The sequence below is a fragment of the Diceros bicornis genome, chromosome 3 (genome assembly GCF_020826845.1).
Source record: "Diceros bicornis minor isolate mBicDic1 chromosome 3, mDicBic1.mat.cur, whole genome shotgun sequence".
NCBI classification, from domain to species: domain Eukaryota; kingdom Metazoa; phylum Chordata; class Mammalia; order Perissodactyla; family Rhinocerotidae; genus Diceros; species Diceros bicornis.
This window is the reverse complement of record NC_080742.1, coordinates 90,029,521-90,048,000: the sequence shown is the minus strand read 5'-3', so window position 1 is coordinate 90,048,000 and position 18,480 is coordinate 90,029,521. Positions and strand designations below refer to the sequence as shown.

The window sequence follows — 18,480 nt, the reverse complement described above, 5'->3', positions numbered from 1 at the left end:
AATTTGCCTTCCTCGACAAAACTAAAATCCCACTAAATAACCTTCTGCCACCTGGATCCTAATATTTGTTTCTTTCTGAGGTCCCTCTTCCAACTATTTTTTTTCTCCAGAAAAGTTCTCTCAACTCTCACTCCATCCCTTTCATTGGCAGATATTCTGGTCTCATATTTCATCACTTTTCTCAACGCAGAGATGAAAACAGTTTTGTTCCTTATCCCGAGTCTTTGATGTCCTTCCAGTAGGAGTAGATCTATTCCACCTCCTCACCTTCCTTCCTAGACCTTCTCATGGCTCCTTTTACACAAGGCCACTCCATTTCACTTTTATATCATGTCCCTGATGAAACAGTAGGAAGAGAACTTGATCTACTGCGTGGCCAAGACTCTGAAAGATCTCGAGTGGTTTTGAATTCCGAGTTAATGTATTTGATTGTATGTTCTCTGAATGTCTTGTCCTGATTTTCTTGGCATTTATTCTGCATTGGTGTGGTGAACAGAATTCCAAGAATGTCCCCAGTGACTCTTTCTCATGTATAATTTTCTCCTTTTTCAATGTAGGTGGAAACTATGAATATGATGAGATATCACTCGAGTGATTATGTTACATTATTTCGCTAAGGGTGTATCATCCAGATGAGCCCATCCTAATCTAATCACATGCCCCCTTAAAAGCATATTTTTCTCCATCTATAGCAGAAGTGGAGGTCAGAGAGCGTAAGAAGGATTTGAAGTGTATTTTTGGCTCTGAAGATGGAGGGGACTGGAGAGAGACTGCAAGGAACTGAGGGGAAACCAACAATAACAGCCAATGAAGAAACAGCGTCTTTAGTCCTGCCTCCAGAAGGAATTGGATTCTTCCAATATTAAGAATCAGCTGAGAGGAGCAGCTGGACTCCAGAAGAGAATGAAGACAGATGACACTTTGATTTCAGCCTCGGGAGACCTTGATCAGAGAACCCAGCCCCACCATCCTGGACTTCCGACATAGAGAACTGTGAGATAATAAATTGTGTTGTTAATACCTGTCTAATTTGTAGCGATTTGTTACACACAATAGAAAACTAATACAGTTGTTTATCACCCAACACCCTCCTTTGGGGAACTATGCAATGAACCTGAAGTTCTGCTCCTTAATAATCCCTGTAGACAAACATGTTTCACTTCTTTTACACCTTCCTCCCCTACCCCTCTCACACACACACACACACGCACACGCGCACACACGCGCACGCTCTTTTTCCTCCCTGTGGTAATCCTGAGCCCACATCTTGTTTGTGAACCTTTCACTACCCTCTGCATCCTCTCTAACCCATGCCCAGACCATTCCACATCTGAGGAAGTCCCTCCTACCCTGCCTATTTTCCTATACAACATGATCGCTCACTGAGAGACTCCACTGAAGAATCTTTGAAAATCTAGGGGTTTTTTCTTCATTTAATGGACCAGAATTCAATTTCATCAAAATTTCCCTACCTCTGTATCTGAAAATTGAAGTTTGTCTTAGAAAATATTCACATTGGGTTAATACCCTTTAGTCTAGGGGAATATCAACCAGGGCAAGACTTTGATTACAATAGGAAAGGAGTCTTAGAGGGACAAGAATGGGAAAAGAGAAGTAAAGAATAACGAGGTCAGGGCGGGGCTTCAATGCAATCTTCTCAGGAAACTTCTCCTAGTTGGGGTGAGGAGTCTTGAAGGCAGGGTCCCTCACTCCTTGGTTTGCCTCTCTTTTTGTGCAGAGAGGATGCAGCTGTGCAGTGCTGTGGATAAACTGCTGGCACAGACGTACACAGATGTCTGGTTAGTGCTGGCAGACTCCAGGGTCAGGGTAAAATGTTTCAAATCATTTATCAAGACACGATACCCCTCAGGCCCATCTCCTTTTTCAACAATGCCAGCACCAGTTGAGTAGTAGATCAGCTGCAGTCCAAATCGTGGGTCTTGACGATACCAGTGCATTGAAATATGATCCAGATCCTGAGAACACTCTAAAGTTAATTCTTTTCCTGTCCCTGAGACCCTGTGTCTTGGGGACTGTGTGACAACAGCATCCTTGAGACCTGTGGGAGAAAGAAGAGTGATTAATTAGAGACAGAGCTTAGTAAGGGGGCACTGATGCCACAGTCCTGTAGAAACGTTTTGTAGTTGGAGCCTGGGAAGCCAGTGACGGGGATTCCTCACCTGTGTCCAGGAGTCACCTACTCTGTCGAGACAAATGAGGACACAGCAGAGGAGTCTGTTGCTCATGGCAGCACCAGATTAAGAACAGTGTCTGGTACCATGATAAATAGTCTCTGATATCAACACTTTTCACGTACTTCCTGACCAGAGACCAGATCCTCCTCCCTCACTGCTTCAGAAAAGAATGAAAAGCCTCTTAGACTTAGCAGAAAGTGGTGGTTTCATTTATCCAGGTCATATAATTGTCTACACTGTTCTCTTGAGGAATTAGCATGCTGGTTTTTTGTCTCTATGAATTTTCTAGTTTCTCTTATATGATATATCCTTTTGGATGTGGTGGGTTTGGGTCTTTTGAATTTTCACTAGACTATTATGTTAAATTGAGTATGTTCCATGGACCCTTGAGTGTTTTCTCTGAAGACTTGGAACTCTTTTCCATTTTCTCCCTACACCTAATTTCAAATTCCACTCTAAAGTACTCTAATCTCTTTAGCCAGCCTGTTATTCATTTCAATGAGCACTATACAATCTCTGCATGCTTTCCATATAATGCCTTGGGCTTGTCTTTTCTCCTCCCTTGGGCTGATTCTTTTATTTTGTTTTAATGTATTCTACTTTATTTTTATATTGTGGTAACATTGGTTTATAATATTATATAAATTTCAGGTGTACATCTCTATATTTCGATTATTGTGTAGATTACATTACGTTCACCACCCAAAGACTAGTTACAATCTGTCGCCATACACATGTGCCCAATCACCCCTTTCGTCCTCCTCTCTCCACCCTTCTCCTCTGTTAACCACCAATCCAATCTCTGTCTCTATGTGTTTCTTTGCTGTTGTTTTTATCTTCTATTGATAAGTGAGATCATTCTGTATTTGACTTTGTCCCTCTTATTTCGTTTAGCATAATTTCCTCAAGGTCCATCTATGTTGTCACAAATGACCAGATTTCATCCTTTTTATGGCTGTGTAGTATTGCATTCTGTATATATTCCACATCTTCTTTATCCATTCATCCCTTGATGGGCACCTAGGTTGCTTCCATGTCTTAGCTATTGTGAATAACACTGCAATGAACATAGTGGTGCATATATCTTTACGCATTGGTGTTTTCACGTTCTTTGCATAAATACCCGATAGTGAAATAGCTGGATCGTATGGTAGTTCTATCCTTAACTTTTTGAGGAATCTCCATACTGTTTTCCACAGTGGCTGCACCAGTTTGCAATCCCACCAGCAGTGTACAAGAGTTCCTTTTTCTCCATATCTTTTCTAACACTTGTTATTTCTTGTCTTATTATTATAGCCATTCTCACAGGAGTGAGGTGATATCTCATTGTAGTTTTGATTTGCATTTCCCTGATAGTTAATGATGTTGAGCATCTTTTCCTGTGTCTGTTGGCTATCTGGATATCTTCTTTGGAAAAATGTCTGTTCAGATCTTTTGCCTCAGGCTGATTCTTAAGGGAATGAAAAGATGTGGTGGAGAGAATGGAGCGTCTAATTACATACAAACTTAGGAAAATCTAGTAGGTGCCTAGGACGTGTTCAGAAAGGATCTGGATCTGGTGTAGTAACTCGTCTTACCAGAGGTTCCACTGGATGGAACTGGGTGTAGACAAATGCTGATGCATGGACTTGTAGCAGCTGTCTCCCTCTTGAGGAAAAAAAGCATTTTAGGGAAATTTTGGAGTGTTAATCACCACAGATAAACTGAAGCTCAAATGTCACTGATGTGGCTTTCTGATATTTAACATTATTTCTAGGAAGATTTTTTTTCTTAAATTCCAGCTTACCTGACGATGTGGGTATGAATTGCCAGAGACAAACTGCTAGCACAGAAGTGCAAAGATATCTCCAGGGCCAGGAAGAAACCCTCCTTCTCTTTCTGGGAGACACTGCACATGTCTGGGAATCTTTTTCAGTACTGCCAGCAACAAGTAAGCAGCAGATCAGCTGCAGCCCCAGTGCTGGGTCTTGGTCACACCAGAGTATTCTGTCATAACCATGTCATTCAATGCCCTAATGTCATTCAGAAAAGGCTTTTTCCTCTGTCCTTCTCTAGATATCTAGGTTCTGGATTATTCTAACATCCAGATGGTCTATGAGAGAAGGATGAAGAAGTTACAAAGCAGTGAACACCAGGAAGCCCAATATTTTGGCCATGAAAAAAAAAAAAAGGCCTTTACTCGAGCCTAGAAATCCCAGGATCTGATTTTTCCTGGTGCTCCATGATATCCCCCACTCCCAGGAGACAAAAGATTATTCCCCAGAGAAGCCTGATACCCATGGCAAGATAGGAGAAAGAATGGGTCTTCTTCAGCTCTTGTCAGCCTGTAGATTGTTTGTCTGTGTTGTGACTATCTCTGCTCACACCCATAGTCCCACATCCTACAGAGATGGAGTCTTTTTTTCCCTTCACAGAGCACTACTAGGCATACAACTCTCCCGGCCAATTCAGATTTGGAACAACAATTGTTCTTCTGGGTTTATATATACTATTACATTGCATTCTTTCTGAATCAGACTTAGTCCTTCATCCACGACATTCCTCATCAACTACCTTGCCACTAGGTTAGTGGATAATGTGGAATGCTCTGGAGGGAGACTGCCTGGATTTGAATACTGGTACTGCTACTTTTATCTTAGGCAAGTAATATATATACATATATATATACACACACACAATATAAACATATTGATTTACTTACATTTTAATTACTCATTAAGATTTACCTTTTAAAATGGTTAACTAATAGTAGCATTACTAATATTACTGCTACTAACATCATCATTCACTATTGTGTCTAATTTTTGTGCTGCAGATTGTGTTAGGCAATCCACATGCATTTTCTCAACTAAATAAAACCTCTGGGAGCCACACATTATTGACTTTATTTTCTAGATAGGAAGTTATCCTCAGAGTGGTTAAGTAATGTTGCAAAACTAGAAAGTGACTAGATAAGTCTAACCACAAAACCTGTACTTTTAACTATTAATAATGAATTTTTCAAAGATTCCCTACTCTGTATTCCGCCCCCCCCAACTTTTTTAAAAAGACTTTGGGGGCCGGCCTGGTGGCATAGCGATTAAGTTCACGCCTTCTGCTTCGGCAGCCCGGGATTCACCTGTTCGGATCCTGGGCACGGACATACTTACGGCTCATCAAGCCATGCTGTGGCAGCATCCCACATAGAAGAACTAGAAGGACCTACAACTAGGGTACACAACTATGTACTGGGGCTTTGGGGAGAAAAAAGGAAAAGAGGAAGATTGGCAACAGATGTTAGCTCATGGCTAATCTTACTCAAAAAATAAATAAATAAAATGAAAAGAGTTTGAGTAGAGTCTTCTTTCTGCAGGAATTATTTTACAATTTACTCTGATTTCTAAAACTAAAACCACACTTAGTATGCTATCCACCAACTGCCTGAAATTCAAAATATCCTTTATTACCAGGTCCTGGACTAGCTCTGTCTATTCTTGCTGAAAATCTTGAGCACTCTTGTAACAGGAGGCTTACTCACGCCAAATTCCTTTTTATCTAAATTCTTGGTGGATCTCTTCTCTAAGAGTGGCTATTCTAAAGGTCTGTTGCTGTCTATTTTTACTTTCTACGCTTTGGTTGTTCTTATTTCTAAACCGATTTCCTTTAGCTTTTAGCAAGTCTTAAATGATTCCAAGTTGTTCCTTATCATGTTGAATCATCCTTGTAACCAGGTCAGAATCTTATTATGAGTATAATGATAGAATTCTGAAGAATTTCATCTTCATCTAAACATTTCTGTTTTATAGCAAATATTTCATCCAACTGAACATATTTTTGGTTTTTCTATTTCTGTTCCTATTGTCTACTAGTTTGCTTCCAACAGAGGAGATAATTTCAGAGAATGTAAATCTTGCAATGGGCATACTGCTAAACACACCATGAAATACCTCCCCACCTCTTGTTTTTGTTGCTGCTGCATTGTTGCTGGGATGGTGACAGTGCACATTTCTTTGTATGTGTGTCTATGAGTGAAGTCACTTGAGGTTTGGGTATGGGATGGGAAAAATGAGTGGGTTACCCTCTGCTTGTTATAAAAAGAATAAATTCCAAATTGAAATTCCCTCAAGGAGTTACTTCCTGTGCCCCTTTGCCACACCTTCTTCCTTTCCTCTCGATAGTAGAGTGCAGTGGATTCCTGTCACTCTGAAGGCATATTGAATGGCAGTGAGGAGATTCTCCCAATAGCTCCCCTTTGAGCCTAGAGATCACTGTGGAGCCCCTTTCTGGAAGATTCTATCCCTGAACCTGTGGAAGTGCGACATTTATGGAAATAGGCCAATTCTGGAGCTTATGTGTCCTTAAAAATGGAATCACCAGACTAAAAATATTGTCTTTATTCCCATGTGTCTTCTTCAGCTTTTTCCACAGTGGCCTTTTTCATCAACCCCATTCCTCCTAAACTGCTTTGCCAGAGGGCACAGCCCTTAACTAGGGAAGGAGACATGTGAGACTTTAGCAAATAAATAATTTTGAGGGTGACTAGAGGATGATGGGGCACAAATTCAGGGTCAATTCCATAAGGCATATTTGAATCTTTCATTTCTTTATTGAGTAAATATTTATTGAAGACCTCCTATGTTCCAGACATAGTACCAGACATTAGGATACAAGCTTGAACAAAAAAAGAAAGGTCTCTGCTCCCACAGATCTTGTAGTTTGTATCCAATACATCGTGCACAGCCCATGTTACTGGGGTTACAATGTCAAAGGATATGTGCCCAGTCTCTCAAAGGCCATAGTTGCCTATGAGGAGTCAGACATGACCAAGATTACAAGCCATTTTATAAATACAGAAGTTGAGGTTTCTTTGAATTATTGTAGGAGCAGAGAGGAAGGCAATACCATATGGAGGACTTCACAGAAGTGTGTGGTTTTAGGCAGATTTGTAAGAAAAGACATAATTCTCTGGTAGCCTAGAAAGAGGAACCAGTATATTAAAAGTCCAAGACATTTTTGGAGTTTAGAAAAAGTTCAGTAGAGCTGGAGAGTAAAGTTGAGGGAGAATGTGAATGGCGGAGGAGGCAGTTCAATTTGCAGGCAGGATTAGGATGCGTTATCCCTTCCACTGCCTTCTTGAGACAAAGTACTTAACACTTACTCTTTTCCCAGTGCTTGGGCTAACCCTGGTGATTAATATGATGGATTATATTGATTTACTAATATTGAACTATCTCTACACTCCTGGAGCAAAGTCCCATTGTTGTAGTATATTATTTTTTAATGTGCTTGCTTGATTCTCTATTATTTGAGATATTTTTATCAATATTAGTAAGTGAGATTAGTCTGTAGTGTTTTTTTTTTAAGTATAGTTTTGTCAAGTTCTGGTATAAATGCTAAACTCATGCCATGAAAATAATTTTGAAGTTTCCTCTATTTTTCTATACTTTGGAATGTTTTAAGTACTTTGAAAGTCTCCGATCTTTAAAAGGTTTGTTAAAATCCCTGTGAGAAACCATCTGGGTCTCGTGCTTTTCCGCAAGGAAATTCTGTTGTAAATTTCTCTCTTTCTTTTGTAGCCTTGTTCTGTTTATTATACAGAAATTAAGAAAACATGTAAAAGAATGTTATGGACAACACTATGCCAATGAATTTGATAACTTAGATGAAATAAAAATATTCCTCGAAAGGCATCAATTATCAAAGGTGACTCAAGAAAAATATTGAATGTCTGGATAGACTTATTACAAGTAAAGAAATAGAATGAGTTAATAACATCTTATAGAGCAGAGATCAGCAAAATTTTCTGTAAGGGGCTAGATAATAAATATTTTAGGCTTCGTGGGCCACGTGCAGCTTCCATCGCTGCCTCTGCTGCTGCTTCTTCCTCTTCTTTTTACAACACTTTTAAAAGTGAAAAACTCGTTCTTAGTTCATGGGCCACACAAATAGAGGCTATGGTCTGGATTTAGCATGTGCACTATTGTTTGTCATTCCATGTCATAGAGAAAAGTTCAATACCAGCTGGCCTCACAGGTAAATTCTATCAAATATTTAAATAATAACAAATACCCTTCTACACAAAAACTTTCACAAAATAGAGAAGAAAATTTCACAATTCGTTTTATCAGGCTAGCATTACCCTAATTGCAAACACAAAGAAATCACAAGAACACTACAAACCAATATTTCTATGGATGCAGGTGCAAAAAATCCTCTATAAAATATTGGCAAACCTAATCCCAAAATATATAAAAGCAGATTATATACCATGACCAAGAAAGATTTATCCCATGAATGCAAGATTGGCTTAGCATCCAAAACTAAGTAATATAATAAACTATATTAATAGAATAAAGGCTGTACCATATTATCATCTCAGTAGTAGCAGAAAAAGAAATTTGGCATAAAATAGAACCCAATCATGATAAAAACTCTCAACAAATTATGAACAGACAGAACTTCCTCAACCTGATAAAGGGAATGAGTAAAATATCCACCTTAACAGTGAAGCTTGAAAAGACTGAATGCTTTGCTTTTAATATTGATAGCCAGGTAAGGGTGTCTATTCTCACTATTTTTATTCAACATTGTGCTGGAGATACTAGCTAGTGCAATCAGATGAGGAATTGAAAGAAAAGCCATCCAGATTGGAAAGGAAGAAGTAAAACTGTCTTTATTCTCAGACTACATAATTCTGTATGTACAAAATCCTACAACATTTATAAAGAAACTTCTAGAACTAATAAATGAGTTTAGCAAGGCTTCAGGATACAATATCTATACACAAAAATCAAATGTGTTTCTGTGTACTAGCAATAAGTAATCCAAAAATAAAATTAAGAAAAAAAATCTTTTCACAATTGCATCCTAAAGGATAGTACTTCTCAGTGTGTTAAAAGAAATGCAAGATCTTTACATGGAAAAATATAAAATGTTAAGAGAAATTAAAGAAGATCTAAATAAATAGAAAAGCATTCCATGATCATGGAGGACTGACTATGGTTAAGATGGAAATTCTCCCCAGATTTACCAATGGAGTCCCTATCAAAATTTCACCAGGATATTTTGGAGAGATTGACAGGCTGATATTAAATTTATATGGGAATGCAAGAGATCTGACTATCAAAGCAATTTTGAAAAAGAAAGACACAGTTGGAGGAGTTACACTAGTCAATTATGAAACAGTATAAAACAATAATAACCAAGAGAATGTGATGTTAACATAGGATAGACATATAAATTAAGGGAACAGAAGACAAAGTCCAGACATAAATCCTTCACTTATGGTTTTGAGAAAGATGATAAGTCAATTCAATGGGATAAAGATATTCTTTTCATCAAATAGTGCAGGGATAGCCATGTGTAATAATGATAATAATAATAACAATAGTAATAATGAACGTGTATCATTACTGTTCACCACATACAAGAATTATTCAAAAAATGCCATTCACCTAGGTATAAGAGCTAAAACTATAAAAACTCTAGAAAAAAATTCTTATGACCTAGGGTTAGGTGAGTATTTCTTAAATATGATATGAAAAGCACGATCTATAAGACAGAAATTCATAAATTGGACTTCATCAAAATTAAAAATGTTTGCTCTTCAAAGACACCCATTAAGAAAATGAAAAGACAAAATATAGACAGGGAGAGAACATTTGAAAGTCATATATGTGATAAAGAACTCTTAAAACTCAATAAAGAAGAAAAAAAAAAACCCAGAAATGAAAATCTGTAATCTCACAAAGACCTGTGTATGAATGTTCACAGCTGCATTATTCATAATAGCCAAAAACTGGGACAATCCAGATGTCCAATAACTGGTAAATGGATAAACAAAATGTGATACATCTATACAATGTGATAATTTTTTGTAATAAAAATATAAGAAATTATTGAATTATGCTACAACATGGATGAACTCCTAAAATATTAGGCAAACTGAAAGAAGTCTGATACAAAAGATTACATACTGTGATAATCTACTTATCCGAATTTTCCAGAAAAATCAAATCTACAGAGACAAAGAGTAGATAAGTGGTTGCCTGAGGTGGGCACGTGACCATTCCGTGGAATGACTCCTCAAGGGCAGGTGCGATCTCTTAGAGGTGATGGAAATGTTTTAAAAATGGATTGGGAAGATGACTGTATGACTTGGTAAATTTACTATAAATCATTGAACTGGACCCTTACAATGGGTGAATTTTAAGGCATGTCAATTATACTTCAATAAAACTGTACAAAATGAGCAATAGCTGCTGTTTTTAATAACAAAGTGAGATTTGGTTTAGGGCGTACATAAAGTGGTAGCTGTTGACTTGAACATCTCATTTATTTCTTTGCCCTGAATCCCACAGTTCACATGGTGTCTGTTCAGGAAGCATTCACTATCATCTGCACCAGAGACAAAACTAGAAATTCCTCCCATCAGACTACGGTGAGAATTTTATTGCCTCAGCATCCAGCAGCACCCCCAACAATACCCAGCAGGAGTGACATCCATCCATGCTCAGAGACTTTGCTTTGTTTTGTCTGTCTGATTTATACCATATGACCATTCTTGTTCAAAATGTCTCAGAAAAACCGTCAGCCCAAAGAAGCTATCCCATGGAAAATAAGGTGGATAGTGATGAGGGAAGCCTTCCATACTACTATTTGGAATTCAAGGCTGAACTGAAACAGATTAAGACTTCTCGTGTCAGGATAGTGGTTAATGAAACTGTGGAAGTCAGCCCTGCAGACAAGAAGAGCAGACCACTGAAGGTAAAGGGGTAGCATGAGCAAAGGCACAGATAGGTAAGAGAGGGTCAGAGAGTGTCAGTTCAGTCATGCTGGAATAAAAAACAGCGAGGATGAGGGGATGGAAGCTGGGCTAGAGTTCCAGAGCTCAGGTCATGAAATACCTTTGTGTCAGGTTAAGAAATCTGAGTTTTATCTTGAATGTGAAGGAGAAGTACAGAAAAATTATGAGAGTGTCAGTAGAATGATCAGATTTGTGTATTATGCATATCACCAGAGTGGCAATGAGGAAGAAAAACTGGAAGAGGCCAAGAGGTAGGTAAGAAAGATTCTTTAATCCTCCAGGCATCTAGTAAGGACACTTGACCATAGGAGACGGTTCTCCCCGATCTCAGCACATGGCGGTGCCTACAACAGAGGGTGATGACCTCTGTCAGGAAGAAGTTGAGCTGAGGAACCTATGAATTAGGAAGGTGGAAATATCTAGAAGGTGGTTCAGACAACTAGTATGGAACTAATGAGAGACGTAATTCAGAGTCCAGAGTGCTAACCATTACACAAGGGGGCAAGATGTAATTCAAATACTGGATTGGATGATATTATCTAATGTGCATGTGTAGATCGAGAAGAAAAGAAGAAAAAATCTGGAAATCAGGGTAAAATAAGGCAGAGAAGAAGGGAAAGAGCCACAAAGAAGACTGCAAAGGAGTTGGTGCAAGACAGAGGTTTCACATTTGAGCCCAGCAGCCACCTCTTCTCAGGAGACATAGGGCCCCATAGCTGACAGTTGCGCTTTTGTCCATTGCCTGTGCAACAGCAGATCTAGTCAAAGTCCCAGGTCTAGCCTCGTGTGGATGGAGACAAACATCTCTAAGATTTCTTGTATTCAAGTAAGAAGAAGCATCCATCTGTGGAATAGCTTCCCAAAGGTCAGGGTAGTCTCCAAAGGGATCCAGGGCTGAATACAGGGAAGTTGTTGAAAGGTTTTCTTTGCAACCACAGTTTCTGTTCCTTATATCTCATGTAGATTTAGTTGAAATTTCATTAATTTAGAGGTAGAATAGCGAAAATAATCAGCTCAGGTCCTTCTATTATTCATGCTCAGTCATGGAATGAGGACCCGAAATTTTCAGAAGAGGGATTGGGCTTGGGAAAGAAAAGGGACTTTGAGACGCTGTGTGTGAAGTAACTAGTTTTATGCGAGGACAGAATCATTAACCAGAGATAGAGACAGCCTGTGGACAAGGCCACAGGAAACTTGTGCTGTTTCTTAGCTGGCAAAATCTCTCCTGCTGGTTGCCATAAGGCAACTGTCAAATAACATCCCACTTATCTTGAGAACACAGATTTGTGCAAGCCTCAACTGGACATTGTAGTTAGATGCAGGGGAGAAGTCAGATGCAGGAGAGATGTGACTGTGGGCTGGGTCATTCCCTAGCTTGGTAGAGACTGATCCAGGGATAGTTTTCTGCCCATATTTTTGCTCAGACCACATTGACCCCTCAGAGCTGAGAAGTCTGGGGAGATTTACAGTGGCTTCTGTAGTTTAAGATGAGTTTGTGAATGTGGGACTTCCTCATCTTTGTGACTACCCTTTTTGTGCAGGCTGTAGATGTCTGTGTAGCGCTGTGTATTAACTGCTGGCACAGAGGTATAGAGATGTCTGTGAGGGGCTGGCAGACTCTAGCGTTAGAGGAAAATGCTCCTTCCTGAGTCTGGAGACAGTTGACCCAGAGGAGAACTCTTCTTTCTCTGTGGTATTAACACCATATGAATAATGAAGCAGCTGTAGTTCCCTCCCTGCATCTTGTCGGTACCAGTACATATTGTCATGGTTCATGGTTTGAGAACATTCCAGAGTAATCTTCTTTCCTGTCCCTGCAATACAATGTTTTGGGGTCTGGGAGACATCAGCATCCATGAGGCCTGAGAGAAAGAAGACAAAAATTGGCGGTAGAGTCCAGGATAGACCTTAATGCTGGAGCCAGGAGCAAACCCAGCACGGGGAAAATGTTCCTTCCTGACTTTAGAGAAATCTGTGTCTATGACTTACCTGCCCTCAGAAGGTAAAGGGCCACACAGCAGAGGAGCCTGACAGCCATGGCACACCCAGGGTGAGAAGGGTGTCTCTCAGTTCTGGGGAAGTGGGATGGACTCTTAATGAAGTCACTGTGTGACGACACAGTCCCTATAAAGTTTCTGGGAGCCACAGCCATCCTGTTGATATAGTACTGTCATCTATATCCCTTTATCTATCAAAGGACAGATATTTTTGCTCACTTCTCTCATTCAAAGTAGAGTAGATACTTTGCTTATTTATCTTAACTTGAATCTCTACTCGTTTTACAAAACATTAAATTGCACCTGTTTTACAGGCTATGAAGATGAGGTTTGCAGAGCTTTGAAAGCCTATGATAGGAGAACTTGACCTAATTAAGAAGGTTGGGAAAGAAAGAGATGTTTGAGGTGAGTTCTGAGGGATGAATTGGAATGAACTCTGCAAAGCTGAGAGAGAAGGGCATTCAAAAGAAGGACCCAGAGAACCGAGTGCCTCAATCAGGGCGCAGGAGAGCATGTTGTGAGGATTAAATGGGGCACTCTATTTAGATAACACATGTGAAGGGCTTAACGCAGTAACTGGAATTCACTGAGTTCTCAGAAAATGCCTGTTGTTATTGTGTGGTTATCAGTTTTATTCTCTCCTATTTGGTGTTCAGATTTTACAAACTTTATCAACATAGGCTTCATGATATTAGGTTCATCTTTCTTTTAACTGCACCACCAATCATGCCAGACCAGAAAATTCAGACCCACAGTTTTTTCCAGTACATACTTTGGTAATATTGGCTAAAAATTTTGTGGTGCTGCCATAGGAAACAACATCCAAACCAAGTACTATCCTGTTTCCTCTCTTTTCCTCATTTCCTCTCAACAGAAAAATGTGTAGCTTTGATTGTGAGTCACAAAAACTAATCCCAGTATCCCTTCCCAGTTTGTCTGCTTCCTTGGCCCTAGTTCATTAGCATCCGGTTGATATTCAATACAATTCTCTTACATGCTGCTGACCTGGGGTTTCGAATTTTGACTATTAAGGCTCCATTATTTGAGGATCGCCTTTCAGTCTTTATGTATTCTATATGTAACACCTGAGGGCTCCTGCTCACTCTTGCTTTCTCATATATCCTGAAAGAATATAACAATTATGACTTACCAAACCCTGAAATACTCTTGTCCCATTAAGGGCTCCTTTAAGATAAGGGTAGGTAATCGTTAAAATCATTAATGACATGTGGACTTTGCTTTTACTATGAAAGCTGGTCTTACTTTAATAGAAACTGTTGAGGGAAAAAATAAATGAAATTCTACTGCCCCCTGCTGAACAAAGGTGAAATGGGTGAATAGACACTTAAGAGATTTAGGAAGAGTCTTTCTGATGAATTTTACAGAAACAGGAAAGAGAGAGGCTCCCAGTCGTTCTAAGTATAAGAAGATTTAAGGATGAGTGAAGACTTGACGAAATTCCTCAGCAGTGACTGGATGTAGAATCCATATCTCACAGTAGAAGTGATTAAAGAAAGAGGGAAGAATGAAATGGATAGATCTTGGATTCGGAGTAGATATGAGAGAGGCTCAGGTCCTACTTAGATGAAGGGGTACTTGAAGGCAGAGATAAACTGTCCACGCAAGAATAACTCATGCATGGCCCATCTTTCTGGTATAGCAAGAGAAGTTTCTGGAGCAGATGCTGAGAATTTCTAAATGTCAACAATTAAGGATACAGGAATGATCAGAGATAATTGTTACATACATCTCTGCACATTTTTGGTCCTCTCTCACTGGAGCTTCCTTGATTCTCAGGACCTGTAGTCCTTCCAGTCTCCATGAAGTTTGTAGAAGAAAGAGATACCAATGAGGACAAGAGACAAAACAGAGTTTTAATATTCAGCCAGGATGGAAAGACCTGGAACCAGAGTGGGGCAATGCTGGGTTAAAACTTCATATCACGGCAAAGGACTCACCTGTTTTTAGAGGAGGCAGAGGGAAGAAAGGTGGAGGGTCCTGGTTTCCGGAACGGAGATAGATCTCTTCTAGCTCAGGGCTCTGGTTCTATGTGGAAGTGAGACGCTCTCTGAGGTTTAATCTGCCATGCCAAGAATAGTGTGTGATGTTGAGGTTCCTATGTATTATCACAGGATAGAGTTCAGCTCTAGAGAATCACAGACACCGATTTTGGAGCATGGGAGTTGAGCTTTTATGTAATGACTCATGTGTCTGGATCCCACACATAAAAGCCTTTTATGAGCTTCAATATCATGCTCTCAACTGTACTATACTAGCATTTGGAAGTCCCAAAGGACCTCAAATAGAGCATAACTCACCATCCTTGCTCCATCCTTGCTCTGTTTCTTTGCCTCTAATACCAAAACTGGAACTCTGGGCATGAACTTAACATATTAAATATTAAATATTCCAACTAAAACTATTTTTAAACCCATCCCCATATATAAGTATATGGTTTGTGTTAAAAATTCAAATAAAAAATATTCACATGCATATACACACATACACATAATATACATATACATATACGTATACGTACATAACCTCTTTTATATGTCCTCTGTTTCAAATCTCAAACTCCATTAGGGAGGACAGCTTTTATTTCCCTTGAAACCTTCTCCATTTTCACATGCACGTCTGGGGTTATGGTTCACTTTGCCTGGTTCTCAGTCAATCACATTATCATCAGATAGCGATTATGACATATGTCTCTATATGTTTTCGGTCCAATAAAACACTCTCTCTCATTTTCCAATCTTTTTAGTCTTCCTATAGCATTATGCTTAACCAAACATATTTTCTTTCTTTTAAAAGGACTTTCAGGTTGTGGTATGGAGGTCTTAAATAAACACACACCAGAACTCAGCAAACATGTTACTTGGAAGAAAATCCTGGAGAACTACTTGAAGACATGCTTGAGTTTATTTTCCTTTCCTCCCTCCCTCCACCTCTCCTTCCCTTCCTTTCTTCCTTCTATCTTTCCTTCACTAAGTCAGACATTGTACTCAGTTCCAGGGATATAAATTTGGAGGGACACACTCTTAAACTAAAGAATATAATATAGTCTTGGGACGAGTCGATGTAAAAAGAATTATGAAAGAATACAATAACTATAGTAGTTTTGGAATGAATAAGAGCTGAGTCTTCTCCATCTATAGGAGCCAGATAAGCCTTTATAGATGAACTAATCTTTGAGCTAAGAATGAAAAGATGTGCAAGAGTAAACCAGGCAGTCAAGAAGCAGTAACCCACTTCAGACAGCAGAAAGAGCGTTTGCAAAGCTACAGCTGTGTGGTTTGGCTTGGCCTTTTCAGAGAAATAGAAAATGTTCGGTCAAACTAGAGTCTGAAGTGCTGGAGTGAATTTGGGAGGTTGGTCCATATTTTTAGGCAGAGACCTGTGCATGAAGGGCTTTGTGTGCCACGTGAAGAATGTCAGACTCGATCAGTCCTGTTACAATGACTAAGACAGAGGAAAGCAGATGAAGTAAGAGGCTGGTGGACACTTTTTTTCTAGGTAATGGGTGATGAGAACCTGCACGAAAGTAGAGACAACAAGGAAGGAAAGGAGCAGCTGAATCAGATAAACATATGTATGGGAAACTGTGCCGTGTCTCCTGTCTCTCCCTCTAGGCAGGAAGGATGTTTTCCCTCATTTGCTGGGAGTGCTTCTGGCTGACAGCTCTCTGCATGAATTGCCTTGGCTAAAGGACACCTCTTCCAAAGAACTTGAAAACATCAGTGCATAAAGATACATGCACCCCTGTGTTCATTGCAGCATTATTCACAATAGCCAAGACTTGGAAGCAACCTAAGTGTCCATCAAGGGATGAATGGATAAAGAAGATGTGGTATATGTACACAATGGAATACTACTCAGCCATAAGAAACGATGAAATCCAGCCATTTGTGACAACATGGATGGACATTGAGGGTATTATGCAAAGTGAAATAAGTCAGAGGCAGAAGGTCATATACCGTATGATTTCCTTCATTAAGTAGTAGATAATAACAACAATAAACAAACACATAGAGATAGAGATTGGATTGGTGGTTACCAGAGGGGAAGTGGGGAGGGAGGAGGGCGAAAGGGATAATTCGGCACATGTGTATGGTGATGGGTTGTAATTAGTCTTTGGGTGGTGAACATGATGTAATCTATGCAGAAATAGAAGTATAATGATGTAAACCTGGAATTTATACAATGTTATAAACCAATGTTACTGCAATAAACAAAAAATTAAAAATAAATAAAATAAAATAAAATAAATTAAAAAAGGACACCTCTTCCCCCAACAAGGGCGTGCCCCTTCTTAGGGCCACCCATGCCCAATAACACAGTTGCGAGGAAAGTGAGTATAGGACCTGGCCCCTTCTCTTCAACTTCGATGATTCTAAGGGCATCCAGCTTCAGAGCTCCCTGTGGGCTTGATGAGGCCTTTCTTTAGGCTGCAGGAGAGCCCAGCTTCTCCCTCTGCCCCATGCTAATTCCTTCTGTTCCCTTCTAACTGTGTTGATTGCGAGGGCATTTTCTAATAACATTCCCTCACACTAATCTCTCTTCCAATGTCCGTTTTCCAGAAAACCAAACCTATGACAATGTGGGATATTGAAGTAATAGATTTGTAAATGGATTTAACATGAGGACTAATGGAAACGAGTAATGTAGAATGATTGTCCAACCACTGAGACAGAAATACAGTATACGGACCAGAATGGGTGCATGTAAAGGTGGGGAGACTACAAATTCTACAATAAATTATTTGAATTTGAATCGTGGAGTATCCAGCTGAAAGTGCCCAGTAGATAGTTACGGACTTATGAAAAAAATTGTCCTGATCATGGATGGAAATGTTAAGGAAGAGTATTTACACTGAGGGAAAAAAGAAGGCAAAAAAAAATCCAGGGAAATCTACTAGAAATGTCCGGTAGACAATTAAATGGAACAGTTAATAGCTTAGGGGAGAAGAATTATTATTAGAGATGAGACTATTGATGAAATGTGCGTAGAAAGCAGGAGACAAAACATTGAAAACTGATTTTTTAAATAAGATAGAACTCTTAAGAGACTGAAAAAAAAGGTGACGTTCTTTTCAGATTAGAACAGGTAGAAAATAAAATAAGTTGGGTTCTTTGTGCCTGAACTGTGACCAAGTCCTGTGGATTCTTTTGATAAAATAATTGAGGCTTATGGGGTGAGAAGACAAAGCACATGAGGGAGGCTTCAACTTGATTCTCAGGCAGACTTTTACATCATGCTATGGCAGCCCTTGATCAAGCATTTTTGTGCTTGGAGTTCACTGGCTCCTAGGAAGATCCCCCCTGCAGGAAAGCCAGGGGTTTATTCCAATGCTTTGAGAGCAAGGGGAATCTCCAAGCTCCTAGCTTTGGCTGCATGTTGGGGAGTAGGCACATTTTTGAAATTCAGTACCTCCAGATAATGAGGCAAGTCTATCATCTTCTGCAGGTTAAGATTAATCTCAGCAGAGATCCAAGTGTAGGGC

At 39.4% G+C, this 18,480-nt stretch overlaps 2 gene segments (V, D, J or C); both read right to left on the bottom strand.

Moving 5' to 3' along the window:
• The window catches only part of LOC131398307 (T-cell receptor beta chain C region-like), a 287,482-nt gene that overhangs the window by 84,413 nt on the left and 184,589 nt on the right, over positions 1-18,480 (bottom strand).
• Positions 12,550-13,036, bottom strand: LOC131398318 (T cell receptor beta variable 25-1-like). The segment is given in 2 exon segments: positions 12,550-12,842; positions 12,970-13,036. Coding segments are annotated over 2 exon segments (342 nt in total).